The 17,960-nt window shown below is 41.5% G+C and overlaps 1 protein-coding gene and 1 pseudogene across 3 annotated transcripts in view; one reads left to right on the top strand and one right to left on the bottom strand.

Moving 5' to 3' along the window:
* Nucleotides 1-7,290: 7,290 nt before the first annotated feature.
* Senp2-ps3 (SUMO specific peptidase 2, pseudogene 3) lies at nt 7,291-8,703 on the top strand (annotated as a pseudogene).
* A 2,148-nt stretch (nt 8,704-10,851) lies between these two features.
* 4930433N12Rikl (RIKEN cDNA 4930433N12 gene like) overlaps nt 10,852-17,960 on the bottom strand; it is a 45,270-nt gene continuing 38,161 nt past the window's right edge. For 2 of the 3 annotated variants that reach the window (XM_063286860.1, XM_063286861.1), the window contains 4 exons: nt 14,811-14,928; nt 13,229-13,323; nt 11,884-11,983; nt 10,852-11,474 (listed from right to left, as the gene is read on the bottom strand). In XM_063286860.1, the coding sequence (XP_063142930.1) occupies nt 11,448-11,474; nt 11,884-11,983; nt 13,229-13,323; nt 14,811-14,928 (340 nt within the window). In that variant the 3' untranslated portion in view covers nt 10,852-11,447. Of the gene's footprint in view, nt 11,475-11,883; nt 11,984-13,021; nt 13,324-14,810; nt 14,929-17,960 lie in introns of those variants that run through there. The other variant, XR_005503935.2, reaches the window with a different exon arrangement.

Genomic DNA, 17,960 nt, shown 5'->3' with positions numbered 1-17,960 from the left:
AGGGACTAAGCCACTACCTAAAGACTATACATGGACTGACCCTGGACTCTGACCTCATAGGTAGCAATGAATATCCTAGTAAGAGCACCAGTGGAAGGGGAAGCCCTGGGTCCTGCTAAGACTGAACCCCCAGTGAACTAGATTGTTGGGGGGAGGGCAGCAATGGGGGGAGGGTGGGGAGAGGAACGCCCATAAAGAAGGGGAGGGGGAGGGATTAGGGGGATGTTTGCCCGGAAACCAGGAAAGGGAATAACACTCGAAATGTATATAAGAAATACTCAAGTTAATAAAAATAAATACGATATTGAAAAGACTGGTGTTTCTTTGTGTTTTTTTTTTCTGTCTTGTACCCACAAGGCCAAGCTGGGAATAAGAACTTTGTCATAATGCTTTCATTCTGCCTTTTTCCTTTGGTAACATTGCTTGGAGCCAGGATTTCACACAGCTCAGGTTGGCATCAAACTCACAATTTAACTAAGGATGACATTTAAGCCCCGACTGTGTCAAAGACTGGGATTTTTTGGTGCGGAATTACTGGGCTTCTATCCAGTCTTTCTTAAAACCTAGCTCTGAGTCCTGCCAGGGACACCGAGGCAGGTGCATCCCAGGTCTTTGGTGACAGTGCAGACACTGAGTCGTGGCTTCAGGCTGATTAACCAGGTTCTCAACCCTTTTGCAGACGGCTGTATTGCTTCTACCTCCACATACTAATTTTCCAGGTTCTGCTCTGGGGAGCAAGTAACCCCAGAAATCCCATTCTGTCCAGTCTCCATGGCCCCTGTAACTTTGACTCGAACACCCCAGCTTGGCTCTGGAAGCACATTAAAGCAAGCTTCCAATGTCTGCTCCCGATTGGCCTGGGCCACTCCCAGCTGTGATCTACCCAGTTGCCCTTTCTCTTCATCTTTCTGCTGTGGGATTCCTGGCTGTGCTCCCTGGCTTTGATATTTTCTTCTGAGATCTCTGGTTAGGCAACTCACCACATTCCCTTATAGCTTTGGGGATGTAGTGGGTAGGGGCTCTGGATTGTGTTGGTCAGCTCTCTGCTATGTGCCCCACTCTGATTTTATGTACCTAGTTGAAACTTCATGAGGAACATTCTCTCTGGTTTGAGCTCTGCCAAATCCTATGGCTAGGCTAGGATTGGAAGTGGCCTTGAAGTGGTCTGTGGTACCCAAGTTATGCCCCTGTCCCTCATTGCCCCTTGAGGGACACACACACACACACACACACACACGGCACATTTTACAGCTGTCTCTGATTGTTCAGGAAGGCTCTACTCTCTCTAGCTGCTAAGGATGCTGCTGAGAAGAAAACCAAAGCCCCTGCCCTCAAAGAGCTTTCTCTTGGAAGTCACAAAGTCTATCCTATTAACCATACTCGAAAACAGCTGCCGTTGAATCCATCCCCTAACTAATTTTTCTATCTATTCTCTATTAGAAGACAGGAACGAATGATCAGCAAATGAAATGAGCCAGGACCGACAGCAGTCCTAAGATCTTAGATGAAGGCCCATCTGTTGTGCCCTCTGTGCAGTGATAGGACCGAGCTGAGAGCCATTCCTGGCTTTGTTACCTGGTGGGAAAGAGCCTGTGTGAATCAGGTGGTCACTGGGGAAGATTGGCCTCTTCTGGGTGGGGCTTGCGATTGCCTGACCTGGGAACTTTTTAGATTGCTGAGGTCTTCCTGCCCAGTTTTGGAACTTTATACAGGCAGGTGACACCTAAGCAAGTTGAGGTTTGTGAAGTCACTGGGCTGGACCTTGTCACTAAGTGCGGAGGTGACTCCACTCCCAGGCTGTGATGATAATCTTTGGTGATTTCTTCTTGTCAATGAAGGAGACATTTGGGATGGGATGCAAGAGTCTTCTGTCCCTGGGAAAGGTCTACAGTCTAACAGCATAGTCATTACTGTAAAATTCCTTTTTCCTTTTAGAAAGAGATAACAGGAGGCTGGACAGATGGCTCAGAGGCTGACAGCCCTTGCTGCCCTTGCAGAGAACCTGGTTCAGTTCTCAGCACCTACTTGGCAACTCAGAACCACTCCTAACTCCAGTTTCAGGGGATCAAGTCACCCTTTTCTACCCATGGGCATTGTATTATATGGTGCACAGGCATGTATGTAGGAAAACACACCCAGAATAAAAGTAGTTGAAAAATCTTTTAAAAGATAGCAATAAAAAATGAACACGAGAAAATTAAATTCCAAGGAGTTCTTTTGACATATTATCCCTTTTGCTTGTTTTTCTTTGAGAATCTTGCAATTTAGCTTAATTCAACTATTACATGATTCTCCTGCCTCCATCTTCAGTGTGCTAGGCACATAGTACCATGATTTGCTACACATACTCTTTCCAACTGTACAAATTTCAAAAGGTAATATGCTAAGTATGGGTGTTCTGCTTTCATGGATTTCTGTGTACCTGCACGCAGTGCCCACAAAAGCCAGAATAGGGCAGCAGACCCCTTGAAACTGGAGTTTTAAGAGCTGCAGGCTGACAGTTGGGTGCTGAGAATCAAACCCCAGTTATCTGGGAGAACAGCCAGGTCTCTTACCTACTGAGCCATCTCTCCAATCCCTTTTTCTTTTTTAAAAAAAAAGAATTCTTACTCCATTGCCAATGCAGGTCTCATTGGCTTGAGAATTAAACAAAAGTCAACAGGCCTGACTCCTCTGTATCACTTTGTTACCTCAAATTATCAGCAGTGTTTTAAATGGAGAGAAATTTTTTGCATGGGGGTGAATACTCAAAGATCTTTGTCTAGTTACTTATTTTGAACAATCAAAGACTAGTTTTCTTGGGTTCAGCTTGCACGCCTTGTTACTTTGTGTATCAAGCAATTGTGTTTTCTTATCTCCTTCAATTGCTCTTTGATTATGGCTCAGTTACCTCACAGGTCCTCTCAGTGTTTACTATCACTTCTAAGCTTAATTAAATTAGCTTAGGCTATTTAAAACAAACAGCTGGGCAGGGTGGTTCAGGGCTGTAATTCCAGCACTGGGACAATGATGAGCTCTACACCAGCCCGGACTACAAGGTCAAATCCTTTCTCAAATATCCAAACAAACAAAAATGTAAAAAGAGGTAGAAAAATATAAAATTTAGCATTTTCAACATTTAATATCTAATCTGTTACCTTAGGGTTTGACTGCTGTGAAGAGACACCATGACCAGGGTAACTCTTACTAAAGGACAGCATTTAATTGTGGCTGGCTTACAGGTTTAATGGTTCAGGCCATTATCATCATGGCAGACAATATGGCAGTGTACAGGTAGACATGGTGCTGCAGGAGCACAGAGCTGTACATCTTGATCCAAAGGCAGCCAGGAAGAGACTGGTATTTGACACTGGGTGGAGCTCAAACATAGGAGACCTCAAAGCTCACCCCTACAGTGCCACACCTCCTCCAAGACCACACCTACTCCAGCAAGGCAACACCTCCTCCAAGACCCCACCTACCCCAGCAAGGCCACACCTCCTCCAAGACCACACCTACCCCAGCAAGGCCACACCTCCTCCAAGACCACACCTACCCCAGCAAGGCCACACCTCCTAATAATAACATTGCCCCTGGGACAAACATTCAAACACAAAAATCTATGGGGGACAAACCTATTCAAACCACCACACCTGCCTAATGATGACTTGAAAAATCTTACAAAATCTTCTACATTTAATAATTAACACTAAATTGATTTAATACTCATCAAGTTTGAAATAAATTTGGGAAATCAGGACTCTGGTCAAACATGTTAATTCATTTGAAAATTTAGAGAAAATTGACAAATTCTTAGAAAATGTAACCTACCAAAAGAAAACCAAGGGGTTAGGAGCATATATATCATCACTAGAGAGTGAATTGGAGTTACGGCATTTCCTCCAAAAGAAAACACCAAAACCAGGATATTTTTCTAGCAAATTCTGTACTACATTCAAGAAACATGAATTCCTCAGGAGAATAGCTCATTGAGAAAACCTGTGTGAGACTCTGAATTCATTCCTATGTGTGGGCACACACACACACACACACATACACACACACACACACACACACACACACACATACACACACACACGTATTGAAGGAGGGAAACAAAGTCAGACACATGGATCCAAATCATTACAAACCCTTCAAGTAAACAGCCCCAGGAGACTTTACCAGGCTGGGAATCTTTGATATTAAAACAGAAAAGTTAAAGCGGGGTGTAGGTTAAAGGATTATAATCTAGGCAATGCGGAAGCTAAGCGAGGAGAATCTTAAATTCAAATCCAGTCTAGGCAGCCCAGCAGAATTGAGGCCAACAAAAGCTACATAACTATACCCTGTCTCAAACAAAAAAGGAGAAAAATCATAAGATTAGGGAAATGCCATGAACATGTGGATGTGATTCAATAACATATGAAATATAGAACAAAATCCAGCAATGGCTTAAGGAAAGAAGAACCATGAGCACATTCCAGCTTTTCCTAGGACCCAAAGCTGACCTTGATAAATTAAAAGAGGAAAATGATGCAGATGTCTCAAAAGACAAAAAAAAAAAAAAAAAAAAAAAAAGGAAACCAAAAAAGCAAACACATAATAAAATACAAAAAGAAAAAAAAACCCTAACAAAACAAAACAAATAAAAAGCCTGGAAAATGTAAACATTCATTATAACAAAAAATAAAATAAAATCTCTCTAAGAAGGAATATAGGAAAAATTATTGACCTAATAAATCCTACAGTGGAAATGGTGACAAGATCCCTTTGAACATCAGGAAGAATGGACAAATGCTGTGCTTTTCATGAGGCTACTCAAGGTACCAACTGGAACAGCTAGGCAATGAATGTAATTCTAAGAACTAAAAACATTGTTTTGCAGGGCTTAAACCATGGAAGGGAAGGTACAGAAACAGTGCTTCGGGTCTGGGCTCCTTCAGAGATTCACCACTCTGACTCAAGTTTGGCTTTCAGTCAATAAGAGGCTTTTTATTATAAGAAGACTGAGAAGGCCCCAGGGTTTTGTTAGCTAAGGGATTACATAGGCAAAACTTACAAAGTTACAATTTTAGGAACCCAAAGAACTGTCTGAACCTGGGTTTTGTGATATGTCCAGCAGGTAGGAACCTTGGCTATGCAAGCAAGCAGGCGTTTTGTAAAAAGCAGAACTTAGCAGTTAGCCTGTTTAATCTCATGACCAATCACTCTGTAGGAATAGCTGAGGCACTGAAATATTTTGCAAAAATCAGCAACTTTTGAAGAGTAGCTCAGTCTCACCAGGAAGTGGTCCATCTCAGGCTACCTGAGAGGGTACATTTGAGATAGATTCATTTCCTCATGGCTTAAACTAGCAAAAACAATTCTGTTTTTATGAGCTTAGTACAATGAATTTATCCTCTAACATAAAGTTCACGATCACAAAAAAAAATCCCTGTTAGGTAATGTAAGACCGATGTGGTAATATGAAAATTTCCTTCTTGGTATGGGAACAGATCCCTCCGAGGTGTGATAAGAAAGAAGAGAAAGAAGCCTGGTACAAACAAAATGACTCCTGCGGAAATAATCACAAGAAATTCAAACCTTTTACAGAAAAAAAGTACATTTTCCCCTCACAGTAAAACATTAGTATAAATATACTTGCACAGTTTGTTGATATTTTCAGTGGAAAAAGCAAACAATACATCCTTCAATTCTTTTTCTCACATTTTTGTAAAAACCTCTCCACAGTTTTGAGTGTAGATCAAGGAGCTGCTCAAGGGCCCAGAGATGGAGCAGTGGTTAAAGGGCTTGCGGTTTAATCATGGCGGCTGGAGCGCAGACTCCAGGAGCCAGGGACAACACACACCTCTGTAACTCCAGCTCCAATTTGTCCTTCTTACTGTTTTTGAGGGAGGAGTTCAGGGCTTGGGTTACTGCTAGGATTGTATCAGAAGTAGTGAAGTATTTTTCTCAATAGAGCCTGTGAACAACGGTGAGGTTTAGTGAATTGGTACCTGTTTCTCATGTTTCCTCTAATATGAAACACTGAACCTTTCCTCCCTTCATTCACTCTGAAGGGAAGCTCCTCAGGTAAGAATGCAAATCAGAAAGTCTCAAATTGGTCCCTGAATCTGATCAGATTCACTAGGCTCTTGCCCTGTCAGTGAAAGCAAGCTGAGCTGCAAAGAAAACTCTCAAAGGAACCAACTTCAGACCAGCTGTCTTGAAGAAGTTTAGAGCAACTGAGGCACCTGGAAAGGATATTCTCCAGCCTGTTAAGACATCTACAGGCTGTGCAGTTGCTCCAGGTCTCCAGCTTTAGTGAGATGTCACCATGCTGGGTGGGCCTTGGTGATGCAGCTGTCTTTGAGTCATTTCTGCTCCTGTAAGGAACACCTCATCCATATTCCTATAAATAACCCCAATAAAACTCATTGGTTCACCAAGTAGGACTTTGGTGGTATGGGCACTTTGCTCTGTCCTGGGTTCTTTATCTAGGAGAGAGAAAAGTTTTCTCAAGTTTAATACCTGCGAGGTTTTATAACTGTAAAATTATACGTATTCTTTGTAATTAGCAAGCCCATTGTGAGAAGATATGTTGAAGGGCACTTATATTTTGTTTCCTATAATTGACCATGATGGGGCAGGTTCCTAAAAGTCAAATGTACTAGTCAGGACCAGTTAAATTATGCTGAGGTGATTTAGGGAACTCTGCTCTGCCAAAGTGAACTGAGCTATGTATCATTCATTCAAACTTCCCACTCGGGGAAGGGAGCGCTTTGAAATCATGGGCCTAGTTGGAGTAGGGGAGAGCGTCCACCCACCAAAAACGTTGGTTTGCGTTCTTTCAGGTGATATCAAATCCAGCTATGGCCCCTGAAGACTGTCATTAGGGGCAGCCCCCTGATTTAGGTATCATTTTGTGAGGTTGCCTCCGAAGTGGTAGCTGCTAGGTTTAGACCTGGTGCCTGATTAGTGATTTGACTAGGACAATCAGTCTGATTTCAAAGTTTTAGGCATTTAGCTGATGACAGCCCCCTAGAAGGATACATGTGAGGAAGTATTCTTAGAATTCCCCACAGGTTCCCAGAGTGGACCCTGGTGAACTGCCAACATCTGACTATTCACCAACCAGGTTTCTGATTGCCAAATTTACACGTCTTTGACTGACCCTGACATGCAAATCAACTGCATAAAGAAGAGCCCAATAGACCCTGAACCCCTACTGAAACAACCCAAGAGTACCCACCCGGAGCCAGGCATACGGTTGCTTTTTCCTTGGACATTTGAAAGTCTGAATCCTCGAAAAACTAGTCCAAGCCGGTCTCCATGTGGCGCCCTAAAGAGCCAAGGGCTGAGATGAAACCCCAAGCTAAAGGAAAAGGTCGAAAACGAAAACACCTGGACGAAAGTGGGACAAAGGCCGAGTGTGAAGCTTTGGGACAAGGTCAAAAAAGGAAATGCCAGGATGGAACAGAGATGGTGTTTAAGGAGCCTGGCAAGGCTCTGAAGAAGACCCCTCAGGAGCATCAAGACCTAGCGTTTCAAAGAGAACAGCCGGGCAAGGCTCAGGGACAGATACCCCTGGAAGAAAGTTCAAGAAAGCTGAAACCCCTAGAGTATCCTCCATAGCAGGCTATAACTGAGAAGAAGTTTACTGATAGTGGCAAGGATCGAAAGAGGCGCTATTCTTTCCTGGGGGAAAAAGATCAAAGCCTGGAAAGGAAAAGTATGAAAAGTCACTTCAATAGCTTCAATGTGGCCATCCTGTGAGGTCCTTACCCACACAGGCCTCACCCAACCTTTACGACACCTTGAAGAACAAATGTGGCATGTCAGGGCATCCTCATGGATCAGAAATAGCTGAGCACAGTCGAGAACCATCTACAGAGGTCCACCAAGACAGAGAAGAGGTGAGCCGAGGAGAAATCTGTAAGGGGGAACAGCTTGGAGCCTGGCTTGCCGGGAACAGAGAATGCAAGAATCCTGACCAGTGGCCGCTGTAGGTTACTCCCCAACAAGTTGCCAGTACTTGTAGCAGAGCAAAAGCCTCTTACAGACCAAGAAAAGAACAGAGAAATAGAAGTTACACACGAGATGGAGAAGGAAATTAAGAAGGGATTGTGTCCAGGACCCCAAAATGAAATCCTGAGTAGCGGATTCAAACTGCAAATCACCAAAGGAGATATCCAGAACTTGAAGAATGGTCAGTGGCTCAATGATGAAGACATCAATCTCTACATAAATCTTCTGGTTCAGAGAAATGAAAACCAAGGCTACCCTGCTCTTCATGCCTTTAGCACTTTTTTTACCCCAAGCTAAAACAAGGCGGTTACAATTCTGTGAAAAGATGGACCCGAGGAATCAATCTCTTTGAAAAAGAACTTATCTTGGTGCCTATTCACCAGAGGGTCCATTGGAGCCTGGTGGTAATCGATTTAAGAAATCTACCTCGATTCAATGGGTCAGACAGGGAAACATATCTGTGAGACCATCTTCCAATATTTACAAAATGAGAGCAAGACCCGAAGGAACATGGAGCTGGACCCTGTGGAGTGGAAGCAGTACAGCTTAACTTCACAGGAGATCCCTCAACAACTGAATGGGAGCGACTGTGGAATGTTCACCTGCAAATATGCAGATTACATCTCTAGAGACCAACCTGTGACCTTTTCTCAGCAACACATGCCCCTCTTCAGGAAGAGGATGGTGTGGGAAATCCTGCACAGTCACTTACTGTAACAGCATCCACCTGGTTGCTATGGTTCCCGCCCTGTCTGTTTCCATCCATGTTTCTAATATACCTCAAGTGGGATGAGTTGAAGAGACTTTAAACAGGTACTGAGCTGTCTGACCGGATGGAGCCCACTCTCTTCAATATTGTCCTAATGTGGGGTGTGGGTCTGCTGCCCTAATGCCATCTCTAGAACGCATATAACTACCGCCAGCTTAGAAACTGCCCTGTCCAACTCAGTCAGGAGCACATAATCAAGAAATACTATTTTAATGCTGCATTGACTTAACGAATTGGTGTTTTTTGTTTTGTTTTGTTTTTTGTAATTTGTTTTTTCATTGTTTTGGTTTTTTGTTATTGTGTATTTGGTTTTCTTTATGTTGTTTTGCTTTTGTGTGTTTTTGTTTTGCTTTTTAGTTGTTTTTTTTTTTTTGTGGTTTTCGTTTTGTTTTTTGATGGTTTATTTTGTGTGTTTCCGATTTTGTTTTTTGTTGTTTTGTTTTTGTTTGTGTTTTTGGTTTTGTTTTTCGTTTTTTGTTTTTGCGTTCTTGTGATTTTGTTTTTTTACTGTTTTGTTTTTTGCTGTATTTTATATTTTGTTTTACATTGTTTTGTTTTTTGTTGTTTTGCTTTTGGTTTTGTGTTTGTGTTTTTGGTTTTGTTTTGTCTCATATTTGTTTTTCTTTTTGTTTGTATTTGTGTTTTTGGTTTTGTTTTTTGTTGTGTTGGTTTTTTGGGTGGATTTGTTTTTTGTGTTTGAGTTTGGGTTTTTGTTTTTTTTCGAGATTTCTTTTCCATTTTTGTTTTTTGGTTTTTTGTTTCTGTTTTTGTTTTGTGTGTTGTTGCTTTTCTGTATTTTGTGTGTGTTTTTGGCATTGTTTTTTAGTTTTGGGTTTTTGGGGGGGGTTAGATTTTAGTTTTCTTTATTTATTCATTCATTTTTTGCTTCTTGTTCCTTTTTTTTTTTTTGGCATTTTCTTTGTTGTTTTTTCCCGTTTTGGTTTGGTAAGTGTTCTTTCTTTTTGTTTTTGTTTTTTTCATTTTTACTTTTTTTTCCTTCCTGAAACTACCCAATGATTATTTTCCCTAACTCACTTGAAATCCTTGGACATTATCATTTTCCAATCCTCTAGTCCTTGTTTGAACTATTCCTGAAAGGAATGCCCTCCTCCTGTCATCCCCTGCTGTAAGTCAGGAGGGACACCAGCAGGAAGAAGCTGGAGCTGTTCACTAGCATCGCTAATGCTGGAGTTCAATGCTGTTAAATTGAAGCTGGGAGTAGTGGTAGAGCTTTTTTTAGTATTTTGGTTTTTTTAAGCTTGAAAATAGTTTAAGAAATGAAAATGGGTTGCCCAGACCTAGGCTGTTCTGAACCACCATACTCTACTGACTGACTTGTACAGGGTAGAGAACTTTGGCCCAACTACTGCCTGCTCATCCAGGACTATGAAGAAAAGCATCATGCTCATTTAAAGACTCAGTCTTTCCCAGAACTACATTAGATTTGGAAGTTGATTTGAAGAAAATACAATGGCAAATGGCCATTTTTTATCTCAAGCCCCATCTAGGGTTGGATTGAATCATTCATTTGAAAATTTCTACTTAATTTAAAATTTTTTCTTAGAAAATTTTAGTGTATATTAAGATGAACTTGAGATGTTTTTCATTAGATTAACATTCCCACTGTGAAAGTTGGGGTGTAGTATTTAGGGTTGATACCACCAGTTTTACAATAACCTATTTTACATGTGGTAGTTTGTATTTAACTTTTCTATTAATTATATTATAGTTGTGTTTATGCAATTTTGACTCAAAAAAGTTTAAAGTTATTTACACATTTCACGAGATCTGGTGTCTCCTGTTTCTTTTATGGCATAGTAATGAAACCTGGTTTGTTGGGGGTGGTTAAGGGTGGGTGGGTTGAAAGCAGATGTTGAGGGCATGACTCACTACCCCTAAGCCTTGGATACATTGTACACATCCCTGATTGTTATTCTGCTCCTAGCCTCTGCAATGGAATTAGAATGTTCCAGAGAGCAGGGGCTCCTCTTTCTTGGTTTGTAGAGGGAGAATATATGGGCAGCTGAGTTGGGCAGGGTCCAGCTGAGCTGTAGAGTGGTAGTGATGGACAAACAAATTGATGTACACAGTGGCACTTGTTAATGAATCTACTCTATATTATGGTAAATGGGTACTCAGTCCACTGCTCACCACTACCACAGACTTAGACTGACACTGGAAAGGGAAACAGTCTCTTAATAGTTATGCCCAGATGTAGGGAGAGAAAAAATGTCTCAATTCTCTTTTGTCTGTAGCAGCTTGAGGATGTATAGAAAAGACAGCACAGAGTTGGGGGAATGGCTCAGCTGGCAAAGTACTAAGTGTGAGGACCCAATTTACACCCAGAACCCCATTAAGATGACCTCCAATAAGATGTACACGAGACAAGAGTCCAGGGCCTTACAGTAGGGTAGTTTCCACTCTATGTTCTCTATTTCCTTCAGCCTGCCAGCTCTGTAGGAATCTTTTTTCCGTAATCAGCCCTCCTTGCTTTTTCTGAAAGTAGAAGTCTCTAATCAATTCCTTGAGGACAGAAGATCCTCCGGAGGGTCTTCTGAACCGTGTTGTTGCCCAAGATGAGTGGTGTCTATTTTCAAATGTTTGATGTGTGTGCTTTTCCAACGAGGATCACATGACCTAGAGAGATGGCTGAAAAACCGAAGTTCGGTGGAAGATGGGAGAGCTGACCCCCTCACCATGTGTGAGTCCAGGTCAGCACCTGAAAAGTGAAGAGTTTGGAGGGGTAACATATTAGAAGGAAGGTTTTCAATGTCCAACTGGTAATCAATAAAAAGTACAAATTAAAATCTAATACAAGACAAAAATACAACATATCAATAAACAGGCATTCTATTGTAGAAGCACTTGAAAACAAAAAAGAAGTAAAGCTACAAATTGGGAGAGGAGTGGCTGGAGAGATGGCTCAACTGTTAGATCACTGACTGGTTGCTTTTCCAAAAGACATCGGTTCAATTCCCAGCACCCACATGTCACAGCTGTCTGTCCCTCTAGTTACAGGGGATCTGACACCCTCACACAGACATACATGCAGGCAAAACACAAATCAATGCTCATAAAATAATGAATTATAGGGCTGGAGTGATGGCTCAGAGGTTGAACGCACTTACTGTGCTTCCAGAGGTCCTGAGTTCAATTCCCAGCAACCATCTGTAATGGGATCCTCGCGCCCTCTGCTGGCCTACAGACAGAACACTGTACATAATAATTCTTAAAAAAAGAAAAAAGAATTATAATTTGAAAAGAAGGCTGATCATCATAAAAAAAATTAAGAAACCAATCAGTTATCAAGAAAACACCAGAATAAATGTGTGTCCATACAAAACACCACACACTGCAGAGAGATTTGAGCTAAAATTAATGAGGAAATTGCAAAGAGAAAGGCACAAGAGCTTCTGAAGCAGAAAAATATGTCAAAAATTACAAAGAAGAGTGAGTGGTATAGTTGGTGTTGTTTAGAACTTTAAAAGTGATGTACACCGAAAGACAAGCACCAAGCCAGGCAGTGGTGGGGCACACCATTAGTTCCAGCAGAGGAAGGCAAGTCAGAGAGTTCTAGGGCAGCAAAAGATATACAGGGAGACCTTGTCTTGAAAATTGAAAATCAAAATCCAAAGAAAATATAGAGCAAACAATATCAAAATTCATAGCAATTGTGACTAGAAAAAAATCTCTCTTGTTACATAGTAAGTATAAAGAGCCCATAAAATTCAATGAAAGCCTAAAAACTTCTTCCCCTCACTGAGTAAATGCACAAAAATAGACAATTTTCAATTAATATGCAAATAGTCAATAAGCTTGGGAAACATATAAAGAAAACCAGAAGAAAGCAAAGTTTTTGGACCTATATGCATATAAATGTTCTCAAACAATTTAAAAAAATCTGTGGCATTCTTTTCTGTTTGGAAGTGTTTTGGCTGTGTGTGTGTATGTGTACCACTTGTATGACTACTACACTCAGAAGTCAGAAGAGGGTGCTGGATCCCTTAGAACTGGAATTATGGGTAGCCACCATCTGGTCCCCAGGTTCTGGGTACCAAACCTGGGTCCTGTGCAAGAGCCACAAGTGATATTAACTGTTAAGTCAACTCCCCAACCCCCAAACCCAAGCATATAATTCTTAAAGAATACACTTGAAAATGCTGAGCTAAGGGACTGGGGATTTAATCTAGTTCTAACATGATTACCTAGCATGAATAGAGGCCTGGGATTGATACCAGGCACACACAAACAGGACATGGATGTGTATTCTTTTTTTAAAAAAAGTTTTATTTTTTTTTTCAGAGCTGGGGACCAAACCCAGGGCCTTGAGCTTGCTAGGCAAGCTGTCTACCACTGAGTTAAATCCCCAACCCCATAGATGTGTATTCTTACAAATCCAGCCCTGGGAAGAAGTGGCGGGGAGATCGAAATTTCAAGACAATCCTCTATTACACCAGTAAGTCTGAAGCTAACCTGGGGTGCATGTGTGTGAGTCTCTCTTGAGTTCTTTTTCCATCGTCAACCATACTGCTCTGAGCCCACAGATCCAGAATCAGTAGTGCTGGGAGCTGGAAGACATGAAAAATATTATTACAGAAAGCATCAATGGCAAAACTGTGTTGATATGGCAGAATAATTTAAATTGAGGTTCTTTCTCATCTCCTGTTGCTTATACCATTAACACTCTACTAGACTATTAGAGGTGTCTAATATTTAAGATCCTGGCTATACCCCATGCCAAATGGCAGTGAAAGGACATCTGGATTGTCGGACTAAAGGACCCTTTTGCATAACATGCTCTTATGAGCAAAAAAGCTGTCAGGTTATTCCAATAACCAAGAAACCTCTGGGAATTTGCAGACGACTCTATTCCCAGGATAAATCTCAGAGACTTGAATCCTGTGAATAGAACGGACTGTACAAAACAGCACCGAAGCCCAGCAGCTTAAGAGACCCGTGGATGGGTAGCCTTGGTGGGTCACAAAGTTGTAGCTTGAAAAAGCTGGTGGATGTTCCACTCTATGGAGAGCATTTATCAGATGGCCAAATTCACGAAGAAGACATTCTTTCACAGGACACGTCTTCATGCTCCTGTGGTGTGCTATTTGATGTAGCTGGCCTTCACTAAAGGAAATGTAGTCTTTGGAACTGCAAAGTGGGCCTGACAGTGTAGCCATGATGTTACAGTTATCATTTCCAGGCTCCCAGAAGCTTGACAGGAGACTCCGCAATGGAGTCAGTCCCTCGTCCTTTTGAAATTTTCCATTCTGAGTTTCATTCAGGCCATATTGCTCTGGGCAGTGATCATTACTGGGCATGAAAAACCAGCACGTTGCTGGCCATCAGTGGATTAACGAGCTTGCTCCATAACCATGGGGACTTGAGATTGGATCCTTAGCAATTATGTGAGAAGCCACACATGACAGAAAGGCATGGCGGCCCAGGACTGGGCAGAGATACAGACAACCTATCAGTCACTAAGCTCCAGATTCAATGCACAAGGCACACAAACATACACTCAGCCACACGCACATGAAATAAAAGTTAATAAATCTTTAGAAACAAAAGGAAAGACGAAAGCTCAAAGAGGGAATAACTATATATATCTTGTAAAATAGGTCATTTTAAAGCAGGACAGGGTGGCTTCTGCCTCTAATCCCAGCACCCAGGAAAAAACAAAACTAAACAAAACAAAATGAAAGAGGGTTGCAGCTACTGATGGCCTAGCAGGTAAGAGCCCTTGATGCTCTTCCAGAGGACCCAGGTTCAGTTCCCAGCACCTACAGAGAAACTCACAACTTTCTTAACTCTAGTCCAAGAGGATCTAATGTGCTCTTCTGGACTCTGTCTGCAAAAATACACACAGCGAGAAAACACTCAGAATCATTACGAACACAAATCAATTTAAAAACATACAGCAAGCTCAGAGGAGATGGCTCAGCAGTATTCATTCTTAACTGCACAGTTTTGTACAGTTTTACTTTATGTAACTGATATGTTCTACTGTAGATATCTATTTTTTGCAGGGAGGAACTAATTTTAAAAAATGACTCACCAAATGTCTATTATCTACCTTGGGCTTGGTCAAACAACTTTGCCAAAATACCATCTCTGTTCCCTGAATAGGACACAAATGTGCTTTCAAATACAGGAAAGTGAGTACAGTCTTCTTCCTGCATAAATAGAAAAATGTTATTAGCGGTGCTTCACTGAGGATATGTTCTTCCCACTGTATGGGTTCCTTTGAAATAAAACAAGGTCTGCCACAGATTTGCTTACACAAACGTTCCTTAAATGCTATGCTCACTACAACTCAATGTTAGGAAATCTTAGGAGTCTATCAAAACCATTATGCAACGGCTTTCCTTGAGATTTGTTCTGATTTAAAATTGCCTACTTTGAAATTCTTTCCACACTCAACATCAAAGTCATAAGTGGGTTCAAGGTTCACATGCTCTAACTCTCAAGCAGCAATAGCCTGAAACTGATACATGCCGGCACCAGACATGGTTTGCTCTACACTGATTCTGCATGCTCAGCTCCACCTCACTGAGAGTTTACTCACTGTCTGATACTTGGAGCAACATTACTGTAGGATCTTTGAAACTCAAATGCCTAACTAACATAGTCAGTAGATAGGTGCTAGTTAAATCAAGGGACAAACTGCAAAGTAACCAGAGGCTGGTGTGGTTAGCATATTACAGTAAGAACACTAAGACCTGCTGGGACCAGGGAGGACGACTAAGGTGACTGTAAATCCTCTGCTTTATTTAAATTCTATGTGCATTATCTTTGCGCTTTCAATTTGCACTTCCCATCATGCACCTGACACCATGGTTCATCACCATCCCTGACCCCAACAGTGTAGAAAAACGAACCGAACACTATTTTGGAAAATTCTAAACCCATTCCTGGATTTCCCATCTTTGTTTAACTTCAACTCACTATTTCCCCTATTACAGTTTTCCCATATGTTGAGCAACCCAAAATATGAACATGCAACTCAATCAAGAAACTTGAAACAGCCGGGGGGTGCCATGGGTGTGGTGGTGCATAACTTTATCCCAATATTTAGGAGACAAAAGTAGGCAGGTCTCTATAAATTCAAAGCCAGCTGGGTCTACAGAGCAAGTTCCAGGACAGCCAAGTTACATGGGGAAGTCCTGGCTTGAATCACCTCACTGCTCCCCAAATAAGTAACCTGATCTACCCCTGGAGTAGTAGCTTTTGTCCTATAACAATTTTCACCTAAACTCCTTACTTTGTCTTACTTCTGACGTCTTTCTTTGATGGAGACAACAAATACTTGGAAGAGATATCTGTCTGGTTTTTAACCTTCTGGTAGTCCCAGCCTACCCCACACATAGACCATCTATGGGAAGCCATTGAAAATACAGGGGCTAAAATGAAACAGTGAGAATAGCAGTCTACAAAGGGTATACAGAACCTCTTTTGTTCTGAAATGTGTGTTTTTGAGGTTTTGTTTGCTTGTTTGTTTGTTTGTTTGAGACAGTGTTTCTATATGTAGTGTTGGCTGTCCTGGAAGTCACATATGTAGACCAGGCTGGCCTCTAACTCAGAGATCTGCCAGACTCTGTCTCTTGAGTGCTGGGATTAAAGGCATGCACCACAACTGCTTGGCTGAGTTTTTATTTTTACACTTGTCTATTTTTGTTTCCTATGCAATGATGTTTTGTCTGTGTGAGGGTGATGAATCCCCTGGAACTGCAGTTACAGACAGTTGTGAGCTGCAATGTGGTAGCTGTGAATTGAACAGGGGTCCTCTGGAAGAACAGCCAAGGTTCTTAGCCACAGAATCATCTCTTCAGCCCTGAAATGTGTATTTTTAATAATGGAATTAGTGTAAACAGAAGACTGCCTTATATCTGAGCTGCATTGATTCATACGTTATTATCCCTGGATAAAAGAAGATGAGACAGAATTCCAGCCTTCAGCATGAAAAGGAAAACCTTCAGCTGGGTTACTGCACCAACAGGCACGCATACATTCCTCTTTATCCTCAAGAAAACCAGCAATGCTTACCTACTTCTAGTGGAACTGCGTTCAGGTCCCAGCACTCACATTCAGCACATACACCTAAGCCTCCAGGGATCCTCACTCAGTTTGCCCGCAAGGTGCTCTGAGCGCACCATTTCTCAGTCCTGGTGTCGTGGGTAGGATTGTGGTGTCGTCGGTTGTGTCATGGTGTCATGGTGTTGCCAGCAGGCCCTGTTTCTATCCAATTATTCTTCTGTGACTTTACTCTCTGGTTGGAGCAGCCAGCAGCTCTTACTCTAGGTGGTCTCCAAGCAATCTCCCAAGTACCACTTAATTTTTGCTAGCATTTTAGTTACAAAATTATATATCTTGAGTATGTGGCCTTGTGCCAACTCTACTTATTCTAATTGCAGGGTATTCACCTTGGTGGTTTTCAGACCATAGAAAAATACCCCCCCAAGAACATTAGAGACTCTTGTTTGTTTCTCTGTAGCTCTGTCTGCCTTGAGACTGACTGCGATTGGCTATGACCTTGCTGTGATCTGCCTGCTTCTGCTTCCAGGGAACTCATATCCCGGACTAAACCATAATGTTGGCTTTTTAAAACATAAAACTTGCTGTAAAAACTAATATAGTGGTTGAGATCCAAACTTTTTTCAGTAGGACAGGAAAAATTGAAACAATAATTTCACCTGCCATAAAGAAAGATGAGTGTTATATCATGAAATGTGTTTGTTTTGTTTTTCTGAGACAGGGTCTCACTCTTCAGCTCTGGCTGGCCTGAGACATGCTATGTAGCTCAGAATTCACAGAGATCCATGTGCCTGATTCTCCTCCTGAATGCTGGGCCTAAAAGCATATGCCATCAGGCCTAGCATAAGACATTCTGATTTTATTTTGGGTGATAATATAAACAGTTTATTTCAAATTGAAATGTATTCCTAAAATATTTAAAAATGCAACACTTCGTAAAGTGGCTTAAAAATAAAATCTTAATGTTAGATACTAAAATGTTATAGAGAACTTTTATACAAATGACTACTAGGATTTGGATTCAAAATGCTATTGAAGGAAGAAATGCTGTAGTCATGTACTTCCTTCTTTCCGTCCGTCCTTCCTTTCTCGCTTCCTTCCTTCCTTCCTTCTTTCCATTTTTCTGTTTTCGAGTTTCCTTTATTGTGAAGTGGCACCATGACTATGGCAACTC

This window comes from Rattus norvegicus, chromosome 4 (genome assembly GCF_036323735.1).
Source record: "Rattus norvegicus strain BN/NHsdMcwi chromosome 4, GRCr8, whole genome shotgun sequence".
Lineage (NCBI taxonomy): Eukaryota > Metazoa > Chordata > Mammalia > Rodentia > Muridae > Rattus > Rattus norvegicus.
Note: the sequence above shows the minus strand (reverse complement) of the source record. Positions and strands in the feature narration are given on the sequence as shown.